Here is a 16953-nt window from a genome sequence, read left to right on the forward strand (position 1 = left end):
CCTGTCCAGCCGCTGACTGGCATCACTCTTGTTATTAATACTTGTAGGCAAGGATAATTATCACAAAACAATTATGTAATCCTAATTTTTCCATTAAAAACCTTTGTCTTCCTTTACCTCCTTGAATATGCACATAGTTTACTGTGGCATATGTATTTCCACTGCAGTGCCCTATGTGCGAATAAATATTTTCTTTTAGAGAGCCTCTGTTATTTAAACATGCAACATAACATATTCATAAATTCTGGGTATTAGAAAGTAACATATTTGGGGGGGCCATTAGTCTGCATACCATATCCATTGATTACACAGGATAGTGCATTGTAATATAGTATAGTAAATACGTTGAGTGCACATTTATTTTGTTTCCCTAGTATATTTTCATCCAAGCTTTGTTGCATCATTCTCACCTCCATCTCCTATAGAGCATGTCTTTTCACCCCTTTTGCTTCCAGTGACTCTACCAATCACACAACTCTACCCCTTATGAACACAGCAGGAGCATGGGCAAAAATAATAACACATCACTCCAGACCCAGTAGTAGTCCAAGCAGATCAACTAGAGTCCTTCTCTGAGAATTGAGATGGATGGGCAGCTTCCTCTTTCTCCTTGGATCATGAGTCCTAACGGCTGTGAACCCAGAGATGTTGGTAGTCATATGTCTATATATACACACTACTCTCCAACAACGTATGGTGAAGCTGAAGAGACCGAAGCCAGCAGACAGGCAGATGGCTGGACCATAACTGAGAAGTGGAGATGGGGCACTTTTACTATTCAAACCTCACAATTCTGTTGACCCTGCAGCTGGCTCCACCACTACGTGTCAGAGGCTGCCTCTGTGAGACAATAATTGCTGCTACTTTGCTTAGGCTAGTTCGAGTTAGAATTTCAGTTGACTCTTGAACAACATGGATTTGAACTGTGTTGGTGAGATTTTTTAAAAAACCAACCACAGATCAAAGTTGCTATACTCCCGGGATGCTAAACCCACAAATAGGGAGGCAGAATTTTCCTGCACTCAAGTTCAGCAGGACAGAATGCAGGACTTGAGTATATGCAGATTTTTGTACATTGTCATCTGCCTTAATTGGTCCTGGAGCCAATCTCCTGAGTATACTGAGGGACAACTGCATATCACTTGGCACAAAAAAGCCTTAAAATAAATACTTAAATTGGAGCACTGCCTGCTTCCTGAGTATCAATTTCGTTTTCTACCTTACACCATAATGCTCATGAGATCAGAGTCTATGCCATAGTTCCATGGATTTCTTCCTATGCATGTGATAGTACTAGGCTTACTGTAAGAGCTCCAAAAATATTTTATGACATATGCTCTACTTATATGTCATTACGTAAAAATAAAGCAAAATTATACTCATGCATTTTTAATATTAGCATTTTTTGACTCTATTCATAACATCTGTGTTTTCCAACTACGAAGTTTGTGTAAGTGATCTCTTGTAAGATGGAGGTCTGAAACATAAACAGTTTATCATATATGTTGCTGGAGTAACAATTGGCAGAGATTGCCCTATACTCTAATGACATTTTACTCTCCCCAAATCAGATCGATAGGTTTTTGAAGTGCACTCATGTTGAATTAGAACAATAATAAACAGTTTTTAAAGAAATGCATGAAAAATAAAAATAAATAACAAAAATTACCTTTTAAAATACATATATTTTCACCTTTTTGAAGCATTTTTACAAAGTTAAGGGGTGTGTGTGTGTGTGTATTTACCACCCCCTTACCATGATGACAACAAGAACTCAAGAAAAAGATTTCCTGGGGCTGGGCATGGTGACTCATGCCTGTAATGGGAGGCCGAGGTGGGTGGACTGCCTGAGCTCAGGTGTTCAAGACCAGCCTGGGCAACACGGTAAAATCCCATCTCTACTAAAATACAAAAAAACAGCTGGGCATGGTGGCATGCACCTGTAATCCCAGCTACTTGGGAGGCTGAGGCAGAATCACTTGAAGCTGGAAGTTGGAGGTTGCAGTGAGGTGAGATCGCATCACTGCTTTCCAGCCTGGGCAACAGTGCGAGACTCTGTCTCAAAAAAAAAAAAAAAATTTCCTGGCAAAATGAACCAATGCACTGACCAGCTGGATGCACCACAGTGTTCTTTCTTTTCATCTGACTTCCTTAGAGAAGAAATCATCTGATTCATTCAGAGACTATCCTCCCAAGCTAATTAGTACATTTAATCACGTCCAATAACCTTGAGTCAGTAGGGGTTTCTGTTTGTTTGTTTTTCGTTTTTTGGCCTAGTATCTGAGTGCTACATGCCAGGGACATTTTTAGGTGCTTAACATGCATTAACTAATGTAATTCTCCAACAACCTATGAGGGCATTTGAGGTAAGCATTTTTCTAAAAATGCCCTCCTCCAAAGATTTCCATCTTGATTACTCATTGAAACAGTAATTTAGGTATTGATCTGAAGGGACCTTACAAACATAATTAAAATGTATGTACCTTAAGATAGAGGCCAGGTACGGTGGCTCATGGCTGTAATCCCAGTACTTTGGGAGGCCAAGGCCCGAGGTGGGTGGATTACTTGAGGACAGGAGTTCGAGATCAGCCTGCCCAACAAGGAGAGATCCCATCTCTACTAAAAATACGAAAGTTAGCCAGGCATGGTGACGCATGTCTGTAATCTCAGCTACTCAAAAAGGCTGAGGCAGGAGAATTGTTTGAACCTGGGAGGCAGAGGTTGCAGTGAGCTTAGATTGCGCCACTGTACTCCAGCCTGGGTGACAGAGTGAGACTCTGTCTCAAAAAAAAAAAAAAGTTATTCTTAATTATTTGGTTATACCTGATCTAATAATTATTTCAGCCCTTAGAAATGAGAATTTTTTCAGGCTAGAGTCAGAGAGATGTGACAAAAGAAGGAACAAGAACAGGAGAGATCATACAGAAAGGGAGATCAGAGAGATTTAAAGTGTGAGGAGGACTTGACGTGCCCTTCCTGGTTTCGAAAATGGAGGAAGGAGCCACAAGCCAAGGAATGCAGATGGCCTCTAAGAGCTGGGAATCCCCATCTGAAAGCCAGCAAGGAAACTGCACAGAACTGAACTCTGCCAACAAGCTGAATGAGCTTGAAAGCAGATCCGCACCCTCGCCCCCGTCCTCCACCCAAACCCCACCACCCCCGGACCTTCATTGAGGAACACAGTCCTGATGACCCTTTACCGGTGCAGTTCTAGACTAGAGGAGACTAAAGAGACACGATCACCAAATTCAAGACGACCCTTTGATTAGATTCTGTTTGTGGATGGTGTAGGGAATAACTTTAAAGAATGTTGTTGAAACAAGTGGGGAAATCTTAATTTGGCCTATTAGAGAATAGTATTTTATCAATGTTAAATTTCCTGAATGTGATAGTTGAATTGTGGTTATTTAGAAGAACGTCCTAGTTCTTAGGAGACAACATGCTCAAGCATTTAGGAGCGAAGTATCATCCTTAATATAAGCCGATATAAAGCAAATGTGTACAATGCGAACAGCTGGTGAATCTAGATGAAGGGTATATAGGTGTTCATTGAATTATTTTTTGCAATTTTTCTGAAAAAAAATTTTCAAAATAAAAAGTTGGCGGGAAATAAAAATCACTGTGGATACTTTGTGTAGCATGGATTTGAGGTAAATAGGAAAGAAGTGGGAAGACAAGATGAGAAGTTATTCCGCAGCCAGACTGAGGGCTGGGATGCAAGAGGAACAGCAGGGATAATGGAAAGCATCCCCCGCCCACAGCTAGGCCGGCGAAGTAGCTCATCCTATAACTGTGGTTCCCACAGGCTTCCCTTGCAGGGCCAGGGGTGTGGTCGCCCGGCTGCTTTCGAATTTGGTTGGGATTGAGGACTGGCGCCTCGGGATGCTTTGCCCCGCCCCGCTTCAGATTGGAAGAGCCCACGTGTCAGTGTTAGATGGGGGAAGCGGCATCATAAATTTAATTAGCGCTTCTCTTCTCAAAGTATCTCCCAAATCTTTGGCCTTTTTCCATAACGTAATTTTATTTTAGGTCAATGTCTCTTTAAAATTGATGTTTAATTAAGAAAAAGTGTGAGTCACATAAAGATGATTTTTCAGCTTCCCCCGCTACGTCCGCCCCATGCGCCAGGCCGCGAGAGGCGGGACGTGGAAGCGGAAGTGCTGGTCGGGGGCGGTCTCTCGAGTCCGGGGCGCAACTAGCGGACGCTGCCCATGGAGGCGTCTAGCGAGCCGCAGCTGGATGCTAAGTCCGAGGTGAGTGCCAACCTGGGAGGAGAGCGGGCAGCGAGGCTCTGGAGCAAGAAAGATGTTTCTCTAAATTGTGTTTCTGCTTCCGTTTCAGGTCACCAACCAGGTGAGTGAACGGCCGCCCCGCCCTGTCCTCCGCTGGCCCGCCTCCCGCGGCCGCGAGATCGTGCCACCCTGAGCCTTCCCCAGGTCTCCCTGAGTCTTGTGTCCGGGAGCCGGTGACATTCAGTCCGCCTCCCTGCGTTGCTCCTTCTCCTTTGCACCTGAGCCGGTAGCCGTTGCCATTGTAATGAAAGCTCCTCTTCCCCACCCCGCACTAGCCCAAAGAATGCAGATCAGGGATTGTTGGGCTTTGATAAGGCGTCATTTATTCGAAGCTAGGAACACCGTATTTTAAAGTGTGATGGGCCGGGCGCGGTGGCTCAAGCTTGTAATCCCAGCACTTTGGGAGGCCGAGACGGGCGGATCACGACGTCAGGAGATCGAGACCATCCTGGCTAACACGGTGAAACCCCGTCTCTACTAAAAACTACAAAAAACTAGCCGGGCGAGGTGGCGGGCGCCTGTAGTCCCAGCTACTCGGGAGGCTGAGGCAGGAGAATGGCGTGAACCCGGGAGGCGGAGCTTGCAGTGAGCTGAGATCTGGCCACAGCACTCCAGCCTGGGTGACAGAGCGAGACTCCGTCTCAAAAAATAAATAAATAAATAAAGTGTGATGGATTTAGAAGAAGTTATGAAAATTTTCAGATATAGCATCGCAAACATTTTCTTAGTCTCCAAAAAATGTTATTTTTGAAGATGAAGTATAGCATTTTAGCCTTTTAGAGTATGCATTTTTAATGCTAGGAATATGAATTTGACTTTTAAAGTATATGTTAGCCCCATTTCCTTTTCAAGTGCTGCTTTGCTGTTTTAGCTAATAAACTATTTCTAGGCAATTAATTTATAACACTTCCCAGAATAGGAATACTAAAACTAGAGTATTTTTAGGCCAGGAGTTACCCAATTCCATACAAAATGTAAGAAAGGGATGAGATAAGAAATAATTAGAATACAGGGGCTGAGAGAGGTGTCCATTAACTGCTGTCTGTCATTTTTCTCTAACTGACTTTGCTTTTGAGGATTCCTGGGAAGTAGGGGAAGTCAGCTGTCAACTGTCTACCTGGCTTTGCTTAGTTGTATGACTTAGTGCGTTTTGAGTCGATCTTTCGTAAGTCATTTTATCCATTCTCTTACGTTAAGTTTCGTATTTAAGATATTCTGAAACAGAATTAAACTAATTATGGGGTTTTTTAAGTTGAACTCTTTTTGGCTTAAACACAAATTTATTATCTTATTGTTATGGAAGTCAGAAGTCCTAAACTAGCCGTATGGGGCTAAAGTCAAGGTATCTGCAGGGCTGTGTTCCGTCTGAGGCAGTAGGGGAGATTGTTTCCTCCTTGGCTTGTGGCCTCTGCTTCCATCTTCAAAGCACATCATTCCAGCCTCTGCTTCCATTGTCACATTGCCTTCTGACTCTGACCCTTTTTCCTCCCTCTTACAAGGATCCTTTCGATTACATTAGGCCTACCTGGATAATCCAGGAAAATCTCCACATCTCCAAGTCCTTAATTTTGTCACATCTACCAATACTGTTTTGTTGCCTAAGATAACATATAGATTTTGAGGATTAGCATGTGGACATATTTGGGAGGGCCATTATTCAGCCTACTGCACATCCTTCTATGCAGTCATTCACAGATTATGAGTGTTTGCATAGAAAAAGCCAAGATCATTTACAAACAGGTTATTAGATTTAATGTGAGAGTTCAGCAAGGTGATTCCATTGTTGAACGTTATTTAGTTCAGACAAAAAGTTGGAAAATATAATTTTAAAGATGTCATTTATAACATGAAGAAGCTATAGGCCGGTCGTGGTGGCTCACGACTGTAAGCTCAGGGCTTTGGGAGGATTGCTTGAGGCCAGCAGTTTGAGACCAGAGTGGGCAACATAGCAAGACCTTATCTCTATAAAAATAAAAAAATTATTCAGGTGTGGAGGCACAGACCTGTAGTACTAGCTACTCAGGAGGCTGAGATGAGAAGATCTCCTGAGCCCAGGAGTTTGAGGCAGCAGTGAGCTTTAATTACACCACAGCAGTCCAGCCTGAGTGACAGAGTGAGACTCCATCTCTTAAAAAAAAATTGCAGAGTACCTTGCAATAAATCTAACAAAAGATATTTAAAAGTTTTATGAAGAAAATTACAAAAAGTGATAGACTTTTACTTTGTGGTCCAGCTCATAAGGAGCTTGGAAGTCATCACCCTGTCCTAGCAACAAGGAAAAGCTGAACAAACTGAAAAATCAGCAACTCCTCTTGGATCTGTCAGAGAAGCGCGATCACAGGGTAAATTGCCATCCCCCGAATTGGTGAGACAGACTGTGAAGACAGAGAACCACAACTTAGAGCAGAAGCTCCACAGAAACCAATGCCTGAACTGAAATTGACGGATTGCTGCAGGCTCCCATCTCTCCCTCACACCTGACATACAGTCATATCAGCATATTGTTTTCTCTCGCTCTAAATGCACCACCTCTTGCTGCCACCTGGGTTCAAGCCGCCATTCTCTTTCCTGGACTACTGCAGTAGCCTGGTAACAGGGTCCCCCAACTTTCTTAAACTTTGTGCCTCACCAGGCAGTCTGGATGAGCTTTTTGTAATCCAAGTTAGACCAGGTATCTCTGCTACTCAGAGCTTTTTAAGAGATTCTCGTCACACTGGAAAAAAGTCGTAGATATTTACTGTGGCCTACAGGGCCCTTTGAAGATGGATTCCTTATCTCTTACCACTCTTCCTAGCTCATGCCCCTCCAGCTACCTGGGCCTCATTGTTCCCTGAACACACCAAGCGTGCTTCTCCCTCAGTCCAGAACGTTCTTTTCTCCAGATCCTGTGACTTTTTCTTCATTTTATCCGAGTCTCTTTCTGTTCAAAAGCCACATGAACGAGGTCTTCCCAGGTTCTATTTAAATAGCCTTTCTTGTCACTCTGTCACCTTACCCTGCATTTCGTCACACTATAATGCTACCATTTCATTATACTTTTGTTTATTGTCTGCCTTCCCCACTAGAATTCTGAAGGTCAGGAACTATGCTTTATTTTTGACTTCCCTAATGCTTAGAATATAGTATTGCTTACTATATACTGAATAGTGAGGCCTCCCTCCCTTACTCACAACATATGGGAATTGCCAGTTTTATAGACAGCTTTTATAGTCATGTTTTTATATTACTAGTAACTTCAGCCTCCACATCAATTTTTAGTGTGACAACAGCTAATTTGTTTACCTTTTTATATATTTACTTCCTGATTATTCTTTTTACTTCTGGATGTTTTTATATTTCCTTTTTTACTACTAGCTTTTTGTTTCTTTATATATTTTCCTTTTTCAGTACTTCATCATACAATAATTTTGGGGCTACCGTACCTTGTTTCATTCTTAACATTCTTCATAGTGGTAAGTGTTCTTTGTTCTGATTTTTTCTTTTATATTCTTGTATTTTTAAAATCTTTGCAGTTCACTCCTACTTAAGATGAAACCACGATTGTTAGAAGGTTTGCTTTCATTTTGCATTTAAATGTTGAGGTTGGAATTCTGGAAATTATCTTATAAATCTAGTCCTAGCTTTCTTTCAATTGTGAAGACTGACTTTGCACGGTGTCTTGATGGCAGGTCTCCGTTTCCTCACCTGACAATTTCACTGTTTTAATAGTCAGTGGAACTCAGCATTGCACGCCTTCTTTGCTTTTCTGCTTGAAATCTTCTAGTTTTATTTCAGATTCTGAGAAACAAATAGGCACCCCTTTACTCTGCCACTTTAATGTGGATGGTAAAAATGTAACTTCTTCCATCAAGGAGTTGTAGAGTCGAAATACTGTTAAGAATAAGAAATTGCTGGCCGGGCGCGGTGGCTCAAGCCTGTAATCCCAGCACTTTGGGAGGCCGAGACGGGCGAATCACGAGGTCAGGAGATCGAGACCATCCTGGCTAACACGGTGAAACCTCGTCTCTACTAAAAGAATACAAAAAAACTAGCCGGGCGAGGTAGCGGGCGCCTGTAGTCCCAGCTACTCGGGAGGCTGAGGCAGGAGAATAGCGTAAACCCGGGAGGCGGAGCTTGCAGTGAGCTGAGATCCGGCCATTGCACTCCAGCCTGGGTGGCAGAGCGAGACTCCGTCTCAAAAAAAAAAAAAAAAAAAGAAATTGCTTACTTATTTCTTACTCAAACATTTAGGGGAGGGAAGCCCAGGTAGAAGAATCGCTTGAACCCGGGAGGTCTAGGCTGCAGTGAGTCATGTTCATGCCACTGCCACTCCAGCCTGAGCAACAGCCTGAGATCCTGTCTGGAAAAAAAAAAAAAGGAAAATGAATTCGAGGTTCAATTTTTGGATGTCACTATTGAACTGGAATTAAAACTCTCTCTACTCATGAACTCTCCTGAGTTCTGTTCTTGGATTTTTAGCCTATTTCTGAACATTCCTGTTGAGATATCCCTAGTATCATCTCATAATGATACTTTTGGACTGGATACCTCAGCATTCTCCCAGTTATCCAAGCTCAAATTTTTATAATTTTCTATAAACAACTATGATTGTATCTTGTAGGCAATCATCAAGACCTAGCAGTGCATCCTTCTTATGATCAGTTTAGTCCTACTTGTCACCAGCTTAGTTCAGGCACGTATATAACTTCAGACTTGGATTATTATGTTCTGCTGCCATCAGATGAATCTCTCTCTCTCTCTCTCTTTTTTTTTCCCCCAGAGTTGGGGTCTCGCTCTGTTGCCCGAGCTGGAGTGCAGTGGCATGCTCACAGCTCACTGCAGCCTTGACCTCCTGGGCTCAGGTGATCCTCCCACTTCATTCTCCCAAGTAGCTGGGAATTATAGGTGTGCCCTACCATGCCTGGCTACTTTTTGTACTTTTGTATTTTTTGTAGAGACAGGGCTGTTGCCTAGGCTGGTCTGGAACCCCTGCACTCAAGTGATCCACCTGCCTTGGCCTCCCAAAGTGCTGGAATTACAGGTGTGAGCCACCGTGTCCAGCCTGAATATCCATTAATCAATATTTTGATATCATTCTCTCTATTGAAAAACTTTCAGTGAGTCCCCAGTGCCTACAGGGAAAGTTTAAGTGACTTAATATGATAAGTTTTCCATAGGAAGATAAAGGATATAAAAGTACTGTGAAAACCTCTGAAAGCTCAATTTGCAAGGAATTACTGGCTTTTTGATCACTTTTGTCAACTTCATTTTTCATATTTCCTTACAAGAGCCATCTACTTTAAGATAGATAAATGTTCTATCCCTAAGCCAAATTTTGACTCTTTTCATCTGTAATTGGTTCCACCCAATATTTATTAAGCATGTATTCTTTGCTAGGTGTACATTTATGGTATATATAAATAAAACACATTTTCCTCTCAATTCCTGTTCTGTTTATTCTTCAAAATGGAGCTTAAAGCCTTCTGTAAAGCTTTCCCTTAACTCCCTAGGCTACAATAAAGTCTTCCTTTCAACCAGAAATGTACTCACTCACTTATATTGCTCTCTCTGGTGTATATATGCAAAAAGTGCACAAAATATGGACAGTTAATGAATTATCTAAAAGTGAACACTCATGTAACCACAAGCAAAAGTCAATAAATGGAGTGTTACCAGTCCCCCAGAAGCCCACCACATGCTCCTCTTCAATCAGCGCCCACTTCTCTCCACCCCAAAAGAATAGGCATATTCTTCTCTTTAGAGTTTTACCACCTCTTTCTCAAGTTTAAGTGAACAGAATCATAACTTTTGGACTTGTTTTAACATTTTTGGTTTTACGTATAACTGAATTTCATTTTCATTGCTGTGTAGCATTTCATTTATCCATTTTATTTCTGATGAGCATTTGGGTTTTCAGTTTAGGGCTATTACGAATAAAGCTGCTAGGGACATTTTCATATATGTAGCCTATGTACATATTAACAAGTTTTTCTAAGTTCTGTCCCTAGTAGAATTTGGATCACAGTATGCGTAGCTTCAGTTTTACTAGCTAAAGTCAGTTCTTTAATAGATTGGCCCAGTTTATACTTTCACCAACAGCATGTGACACTTCCCATTGCCTCACGTCCTTCCTTGTCAATACTTGGAATTTTCAGACTTAAATTTTTGCCATTTTGGTAGCTGTGTAGTGGTATCTAATTGTGGCTTTAATTCCTTGTTTCTTAAGGTGAGCACATTTTCATAGGTTTATTAGAAATTTGTAGTTATTTTGTGATTTGCCTTTCTTTTTATATGGAGAACTTTTCTTTAAAATGAATTTATACAATCTTTTTACTTATAAAAGATGTTAACCTTTTGTCGGCACCAGCTTGGACTTAATGCTATAGAAGATTGGTGCAAAGCAAGTCTGAGATAGGAGGAATTTTTGGTCCCTCTTTTATAAAAATGGGAGATTTACAAATGCCTTCCCCTATTCCATACCCCAAAAGTCCTAAAATAGAAGATGGGTTATACAACTTTCATGGTTGATTGAGGCATACATGGGAACCATTCCATTGCTTTTCCTCACCATAGTCCTCAAGCTCAAATACTACATTAGTGTAAATAGTGATAAGGTGGTTTGGATTTCATCAGTGTTCATGATAGATATGTGGTAGGATACCTGGTGGGATTTACAAAAATCCTAACTTTTACAAGAAGAAATGTATTAACAAGTGAAGATTTTTGCCCAGTGAACATTAGTTTTGTAGAAAAAGGTATCAGTCAGTGAGCAAGTACTTTTTGAGTGCCTGCTATGTATCAGGCTAAGCTTTGGAAACAAGATAGACAGTATTTTATCCCTTTATTTTATGTTTTAGAGTCATGTTTTTGAGGCACTATTAGCAGCTGCGTGTTTTATGCCATGGCATCATTTAGCAGTCATTGACAGAAATTAGATTAAAAAGTATTGAGGCAACCAGTAGTCACTAAGCCTATCATCTTTGGAGTCAAACAGACTGGTTTCACTTCTGATTCCAGAAATGTGTGACCTTATGCACATTACCTAAGCTCTCTGAAGTTGACTTTTGTCACCTGCAAAGTGGAAACAGTAACCTATAATGTTATGTTGATTCAGTGAGGTATTTAATACATGTAAACTGCATAGCACATCACCCGGGGCGTGTATCTGTCATGAACACTGATGAAATCCAAAACTACCTTATCACTATACATGCTAATGTAAGGCTTGAGGATGGAACAGCAAAGTGAACTAAAAGATACTCCAAGCCTGTTAAAGGAAACCAATACTGCCACATCTTCCTTCCACTTTCATCATTATACATTGGAGGGGAGATTTTTTCCCCCATTTTTTGCTTTTTTCCATTTTTAACTACAATGGTGTTTTCTAACTGCGTTTGTATCCCTTATTACCTCTCCATTTTTTCATTTGATCATTGTTCCTCTAGCAATATGAAAATGAAGATACTTTCTTTAAATATGACCAGCGTTGAAACTAAAAGTTGAGTATGAGTGCAGTAAAATTGAATAAATATCTGCATTCCAGGTAATGTTACTACTACTAATGTATTATTTTGTCCTGTCTTATTAAAGCTTGTAGATTTTCAGTGGAAACTGGGTATGGCTGTGAGCTCAGACACTTGCAGATCTCTTAAGTATCCTTATGTTGCAGTGATGCTAAAAGTGGCAGATCATTCAGGCCAAGTAAAGACCAAGTGCTTTGAAATGACGATTCCACAGTTTCAGGTTTGTGATTTAACTCATCCAGTTTTAGCTCATTTTTTCTGTAATCGTCACATAAAAAGATGTATACAATTTTTCTTCGGGAAAACTTTATGATGGTTTTTATTTGTAGATTGACGTGCTTTACGTTTACTAGTAGTATATGCAAGAGACGTGAATTTGTCTCCTTTGGGAATTTGATAAATTATTTTCAATATAATGTGCTGAATTTGTTTACTGTGCCATTTGATCACTTGAAAAGTACTCCTCTGAGTATATTTAGGAAATTTTTATCTTCAATGGCAGGATATTTACTTTGCATTTAAATGTTTTATTCTTATTCCTTTGGGCGTAATGTTCAAGAATGTTAAGCTAAATGAATCTTTGAATAGCGCTGACCCTGAATTTTCTAACTAATAATGTTTACAAAAGGCAGGTCAGAGCAAGTGTACTTGTTGGCTGGCTTTATCAGCTAGGGACTTAAGTAACTCAGTAGTTTAGAGTTATGTTACCATATTATCATTCTACCTCTTTTCTGTAACCAAGGGGGAATAAGGATCGCGGCGGGGAGGGCTATAAATCAGGTTTTCTTTTTGTTTTTTTTTTTTTTTGAGATGGAGTCTCGTCCTGCCGCCCAGGCTGGAGTGCAGTGGCACCATCTTGGCTCACTGCAAGCTCCGCCTCCTGGGTTCATGCCATTCTCCTGCCTCAGCCTCCTGAGTAGCTGGGACTACAGGCGTCTGACACCACACCTGGCTAATTTTTTTGTATTTTTAGTAGAGACGGGGTTTCACTGTGTTAGCCAGGATGGCCTCGATCTCCTGACCTCGTGATCCACCCGCCTTGGCATCCCAAAGTGCTGGGATTACAGGCGTGAGCCACCATGCCATGCCCGGCCAGATTTTCTTTTAAATGTACATACTGGAGATGTTTTGTCATGAATTTCACTGTCCTGTACAGTTTTGTTTTTATTTGTGTGGTTTGTTCCTTTTGGTATGAATAGGTAAGAATCTATTCTTAGCACTTACACTAGTACTAACTTAGTACTTACACTTAGTACTTATAACAGCAGTTAGTACTCTAAAAGTCAAAGCAACCATCATGAATGAAGTGGAAATAAAAAGTGATTCTTCGTAAAACAAACTAAAATTATATTGGTCCTAGGCTTCCTTTTAAAGAAAACTCTTTCATATACCACTTTATGGTACTTTTGATTTCTGCTTTTATAAACTATATTTTAAATAATTTCTTTCCCTTTCTTTTTTTCCTTTTTTGAGGCACAGTTTCACTCTTGTTGCCGAGGCTGGAGTGCAGGGGCGTGATCTCGGCTCACTGCAACCTCCGCCTCCCGGTTCAAGTGATTCTCCTGCCTCGGCTTCCTGAGTAGCTGGGATTACAGGCACGCACCACCACGCCCGGCTAATTTTTGTATTTTTAGTAGAGATGAGGTTTCACCATGTTGGCCAGGCTGGTCTGAAACTCCTGACCTCAGTTGATCTATCTGCCTCAGCCTCCCAAAGTGCTGGGATTATAGGTGTGAGCCACCATGCTCAGCCTGATTTCTTTATTTAAAATAGATATCCCTGCTTTGAAACAAAAATAATGTTCACAAATTTAATATTATTAGTGTTGATTAGTGTCTCAGAACTGAGACTCAGTGAAAAGGAAATAAATGTATATTGTGATATGGGAATAACATTCAACTAAATGTGAGGACTCAGTCAATTTCAAGAGAGAATATATGTTTTGGTTTTTTTTTGTAATTCACAGTGCTGGCCTAATTCTTATTCTGTGCAGCATTTGTGCTGTCCTAATTCCACCTCTAGAAATTTTTTCTCATAGGGAAAAAAAGCACAAATGGATTAATTTTTTCCTCATTGAGGTACAGTTGACAAAATTGTGTATTTTGAAGGTTTCACAGTGATGATTTGATAAACATACACATTTTGTAATGATTACCACAGTCACGCTAATTAACATATCCACCTCCACATATAGTTACCTTTTTTTGGGCAGAGAGTGTGTGCGTGTGCACACGTAAAATCTTTTTTTAGCAATTTCAAGTAAACAATACAGTGTTATTAACTGTAGTCACCATATTGTACATTAGATCTCAGACTTACTCATTTTATAACCAAAAGTTTGTATCTTTTTACTAACATTTCCCCACTGACCCCAGCCTCAGCTCCTGGCAACCTCCAGTCTCCTTTCTGCTTCTGTGAGTTTGACTTTCTTAGATTCCACATAAGTGAGATCATGCAGTATTAGCCTTTCTGTGTCTGGCTTATTTTCACTTTGCATAATGTCCTCCAGATTCATCCATGTTGTTGGAAATGGCAGGATTTCCTGCTTTTTTTATGGCTGTGTGATATTGTATTATGTGTGTATGTATACACATACATAGTATATACATATATACATACATTATAAACATATTAAATGTAAATATACACAAAAACATTTTCATTAGAGGCAACTCTTTTAAAGAGAGTTTTTACATGGGTTAAAACTGACCACAAGATAACCTGTTAATCACATTACATGACTGAGAGCTAAGGAACATTCTTTGAGCTTTTAATTTATATCTGATAACTAAAATTTTGAACATCAATATATATTTTTAAAGAAATAGTTACACTTTGCTTCATTCTGTGACAAATTTGCATATAAATTAAAATAATTCAAATCCTCTTAAGTAGCAAAATAAAAAATTAAGACCAAATAAGAAGGAAAATGCAGATGCATAAATCATTAGAAGGTATCCTGATTGCCAAGGTTAAGTTTCAAATTTGTCTCCTAGCTTCCTGGTAGGTACAGGAGAAGACAGAAGAACAATTCGCCTGATTCCTTTCTTACTGAGATTTACGAGAAGAGGACTTCTATAGGAGAACCATTATACCAGCTTAATTTTTAAATGACAGAGAAATAAGCTCTACCGTATAAGCCATTGCTAATGTTGGATCTCTCTTCTAGTAATTGAACCCATAATCTTAAATGAGACAGCCCCTACCACACTGAAATGCAGTTCTTTACTAGATTGAAAGTGTTTTGAGGCCTGGAACCAACCTGTTATTTTTGTTTTTATTTTCAGTGTCTAGGACAGTGCTAGGTATTTAATAAATCTGGTGTGATCTTAAAAGGACTTTCTCGTGTGCTTTTTGAAAAGTTTAGTCATGAGATAATTATCCAACTCTACAGTAGTATTTTTGCTTGCAGTACCAAATTGCACCTGTTTAGTTCTTACAGCAACCTTCAGTAATTGAGAATGTAACATTAAAATGCGAACTGAATATGTTATATAGTCTCTGGTAGTCAGATATAATTAAAATAACTACTTAAATATCTTCTAAAAGCAAAATTAATATTATTTTCCCCATTTCTCTCTAGAATTTCTACAGACAGTTCAAGGAAATTGCTGCAGTTATTGAAACGGTGTGAAGACGGATTCTTTGGTTGATAAACTGCTATGGTTCTAAAGTCATGGACTTCACTTTCTGCAACAAAACCACATGAGGATGGAACATTTATTGAATGAAAAATGCACTTTTGGTTTTCCGTTTTTTTAAATAATAAAAATGAAATAAACAGGAATTGGGTAGTGGTAATCAATGCATAACTTTGTGAATGTGCTTTATAAAAGTGACTGAATTAGACAGTTTAAAGGGTGTACTTGGTGATAATGTGAATGATATAATCAGACTAACATTTGAATCATTGCTATTGGAGGCAGCACAAATTTATGTGTTACAACAGTAGTTTAAAAACTTGTACTGGATGGAACCCATTTTATAAACAATCTTATTTTGAGTCATATATAAATATATATATAAATCAGAAAAGTAGTATTTGATTAGGATAACTTTACAAATTCAGTTGTGTAGCCATCATTTATTATAACAGCAGTCAGAAGAGTGAGGCTTCTTTTTTCAAACAGTTGTAATCAGATTAAGATTGACCATTGCTCCTTTACACAGTATTAGTCTAGCATTCAATTTTTTCTGGTATTAATGGTTGTAGAAAATTAAAATACACAGAGTTGGAAAGACAAGTTTTAGTCTTTGAGTTTTGTACGACTGAGTTAACCTGTTAGCACAAGTTATTGCATGAGATGATCTCTCTTGAATTTAATATATAAACCTGTTGTTAAACTCTTTTATATTATAAAGCTACCACATTGTACGGCATTTGTTTAGAAGTAAGCAAATAGACCACCGGAATAGAATAGATGGCCCAGAAATAGATCAAGACATTCTGGTCCACCACATTGGAAATTTAAACCCTCTTCACACCCTGTCTGCATATCTGCAGGTCTGTGTGAGTCCACTTTCTTTGTTTTCTGCTAGGTAGCACACTGCTGTGAGGAGCCCAGGACTGCTGCCTGCCGCAGCACACCTGTGCGCTCAGATACCCACCAGCTTGATGAGTTAGCTGATGGGCCATTTGTGCATACCAACTACCCACAGACATTTCTATTACTCACCCTCTGGATGCCAACGCATTAATGATCCTAGAATTACAAGAAACCAAAGATCCCTTCTCTGTCCCTCCCTCAATTCTGTGGGGTACCAGTGTCATTGTGTTCCTAGAAATAAGAGTAGAAACCTCTATCTGGGTTAGAACAACAAACCTGCCTTCTCTAACTGTGCATGAGGTTCCTCTGTCTCCCACTTCCTTTGGATTAAAACCTTCCTCCTTCCCCTTCCCTATTTGCATGGTAGCATTTCTAGGTTTAAGGCAATATGCAAAAAGATCCAAAGTTAGGCCCTGGCTCAAACACTGTGGGTGGCAGATTTGAAATAAATTTAAATTGCATGTTTAAGTTTGTCTTTTGAATTTAAAAAGCAAGTTTTAACCTGGCACTTTGGGAGGCTGAGGTGGGCAGATCACTTGAGGCCAGGAATTCAAGACCAGCCTGGCCAACATGGCAAAACCCCATTTTTACAAAAAATAAAAAAATTAGCCG

General features: G+C 39.8%; 1 protein-coding gene across 1 annotated transcript; it reads left to right on the forward strand.

The window, feature by feature from the left end:
- Positions 1-4097: 4097 nt before the first annotated feature.
- On the forward strand, positions 4098-15581 carry COMMD6 (COMM domain containing 6). Its single transcript, XM_033177545.1, has 4 exons — positions 4098-4253; positions 4342-4353; positions 11862-12014; positions 15378-15581. The coding sequence occupies exons 1-4, from the start codon at positions 4212-4214 to the stop codon at positions 15426-15428; spliced, it is 258 nt and encodes an 85-aa protein (XP_033033436.1). The 5' UTR covers positions 4098-4211; the 3' UTR covers positions 15429-15581.
- The last annotated feature ends 1372 nt before the right edge of the window (positions 15582-16953 follow it).

This window comes from Trachypithecus francoisi, unplaced genomic scaffold (assembly GCF_009764315.1).
Source record: "Trachypithecus francoisi isolate TF-2019V2 unplaced genomic scaffold, Tfra_2.0 Lachesis_group18, whole genome shotgun sequence".
NCBI classification, from domain to species: Eukaryota; Metazoa; Chordata; class Mammalia; order Primates; family Cercopithecidae; genus Trachypithecus; species Trachypithecus francoisi.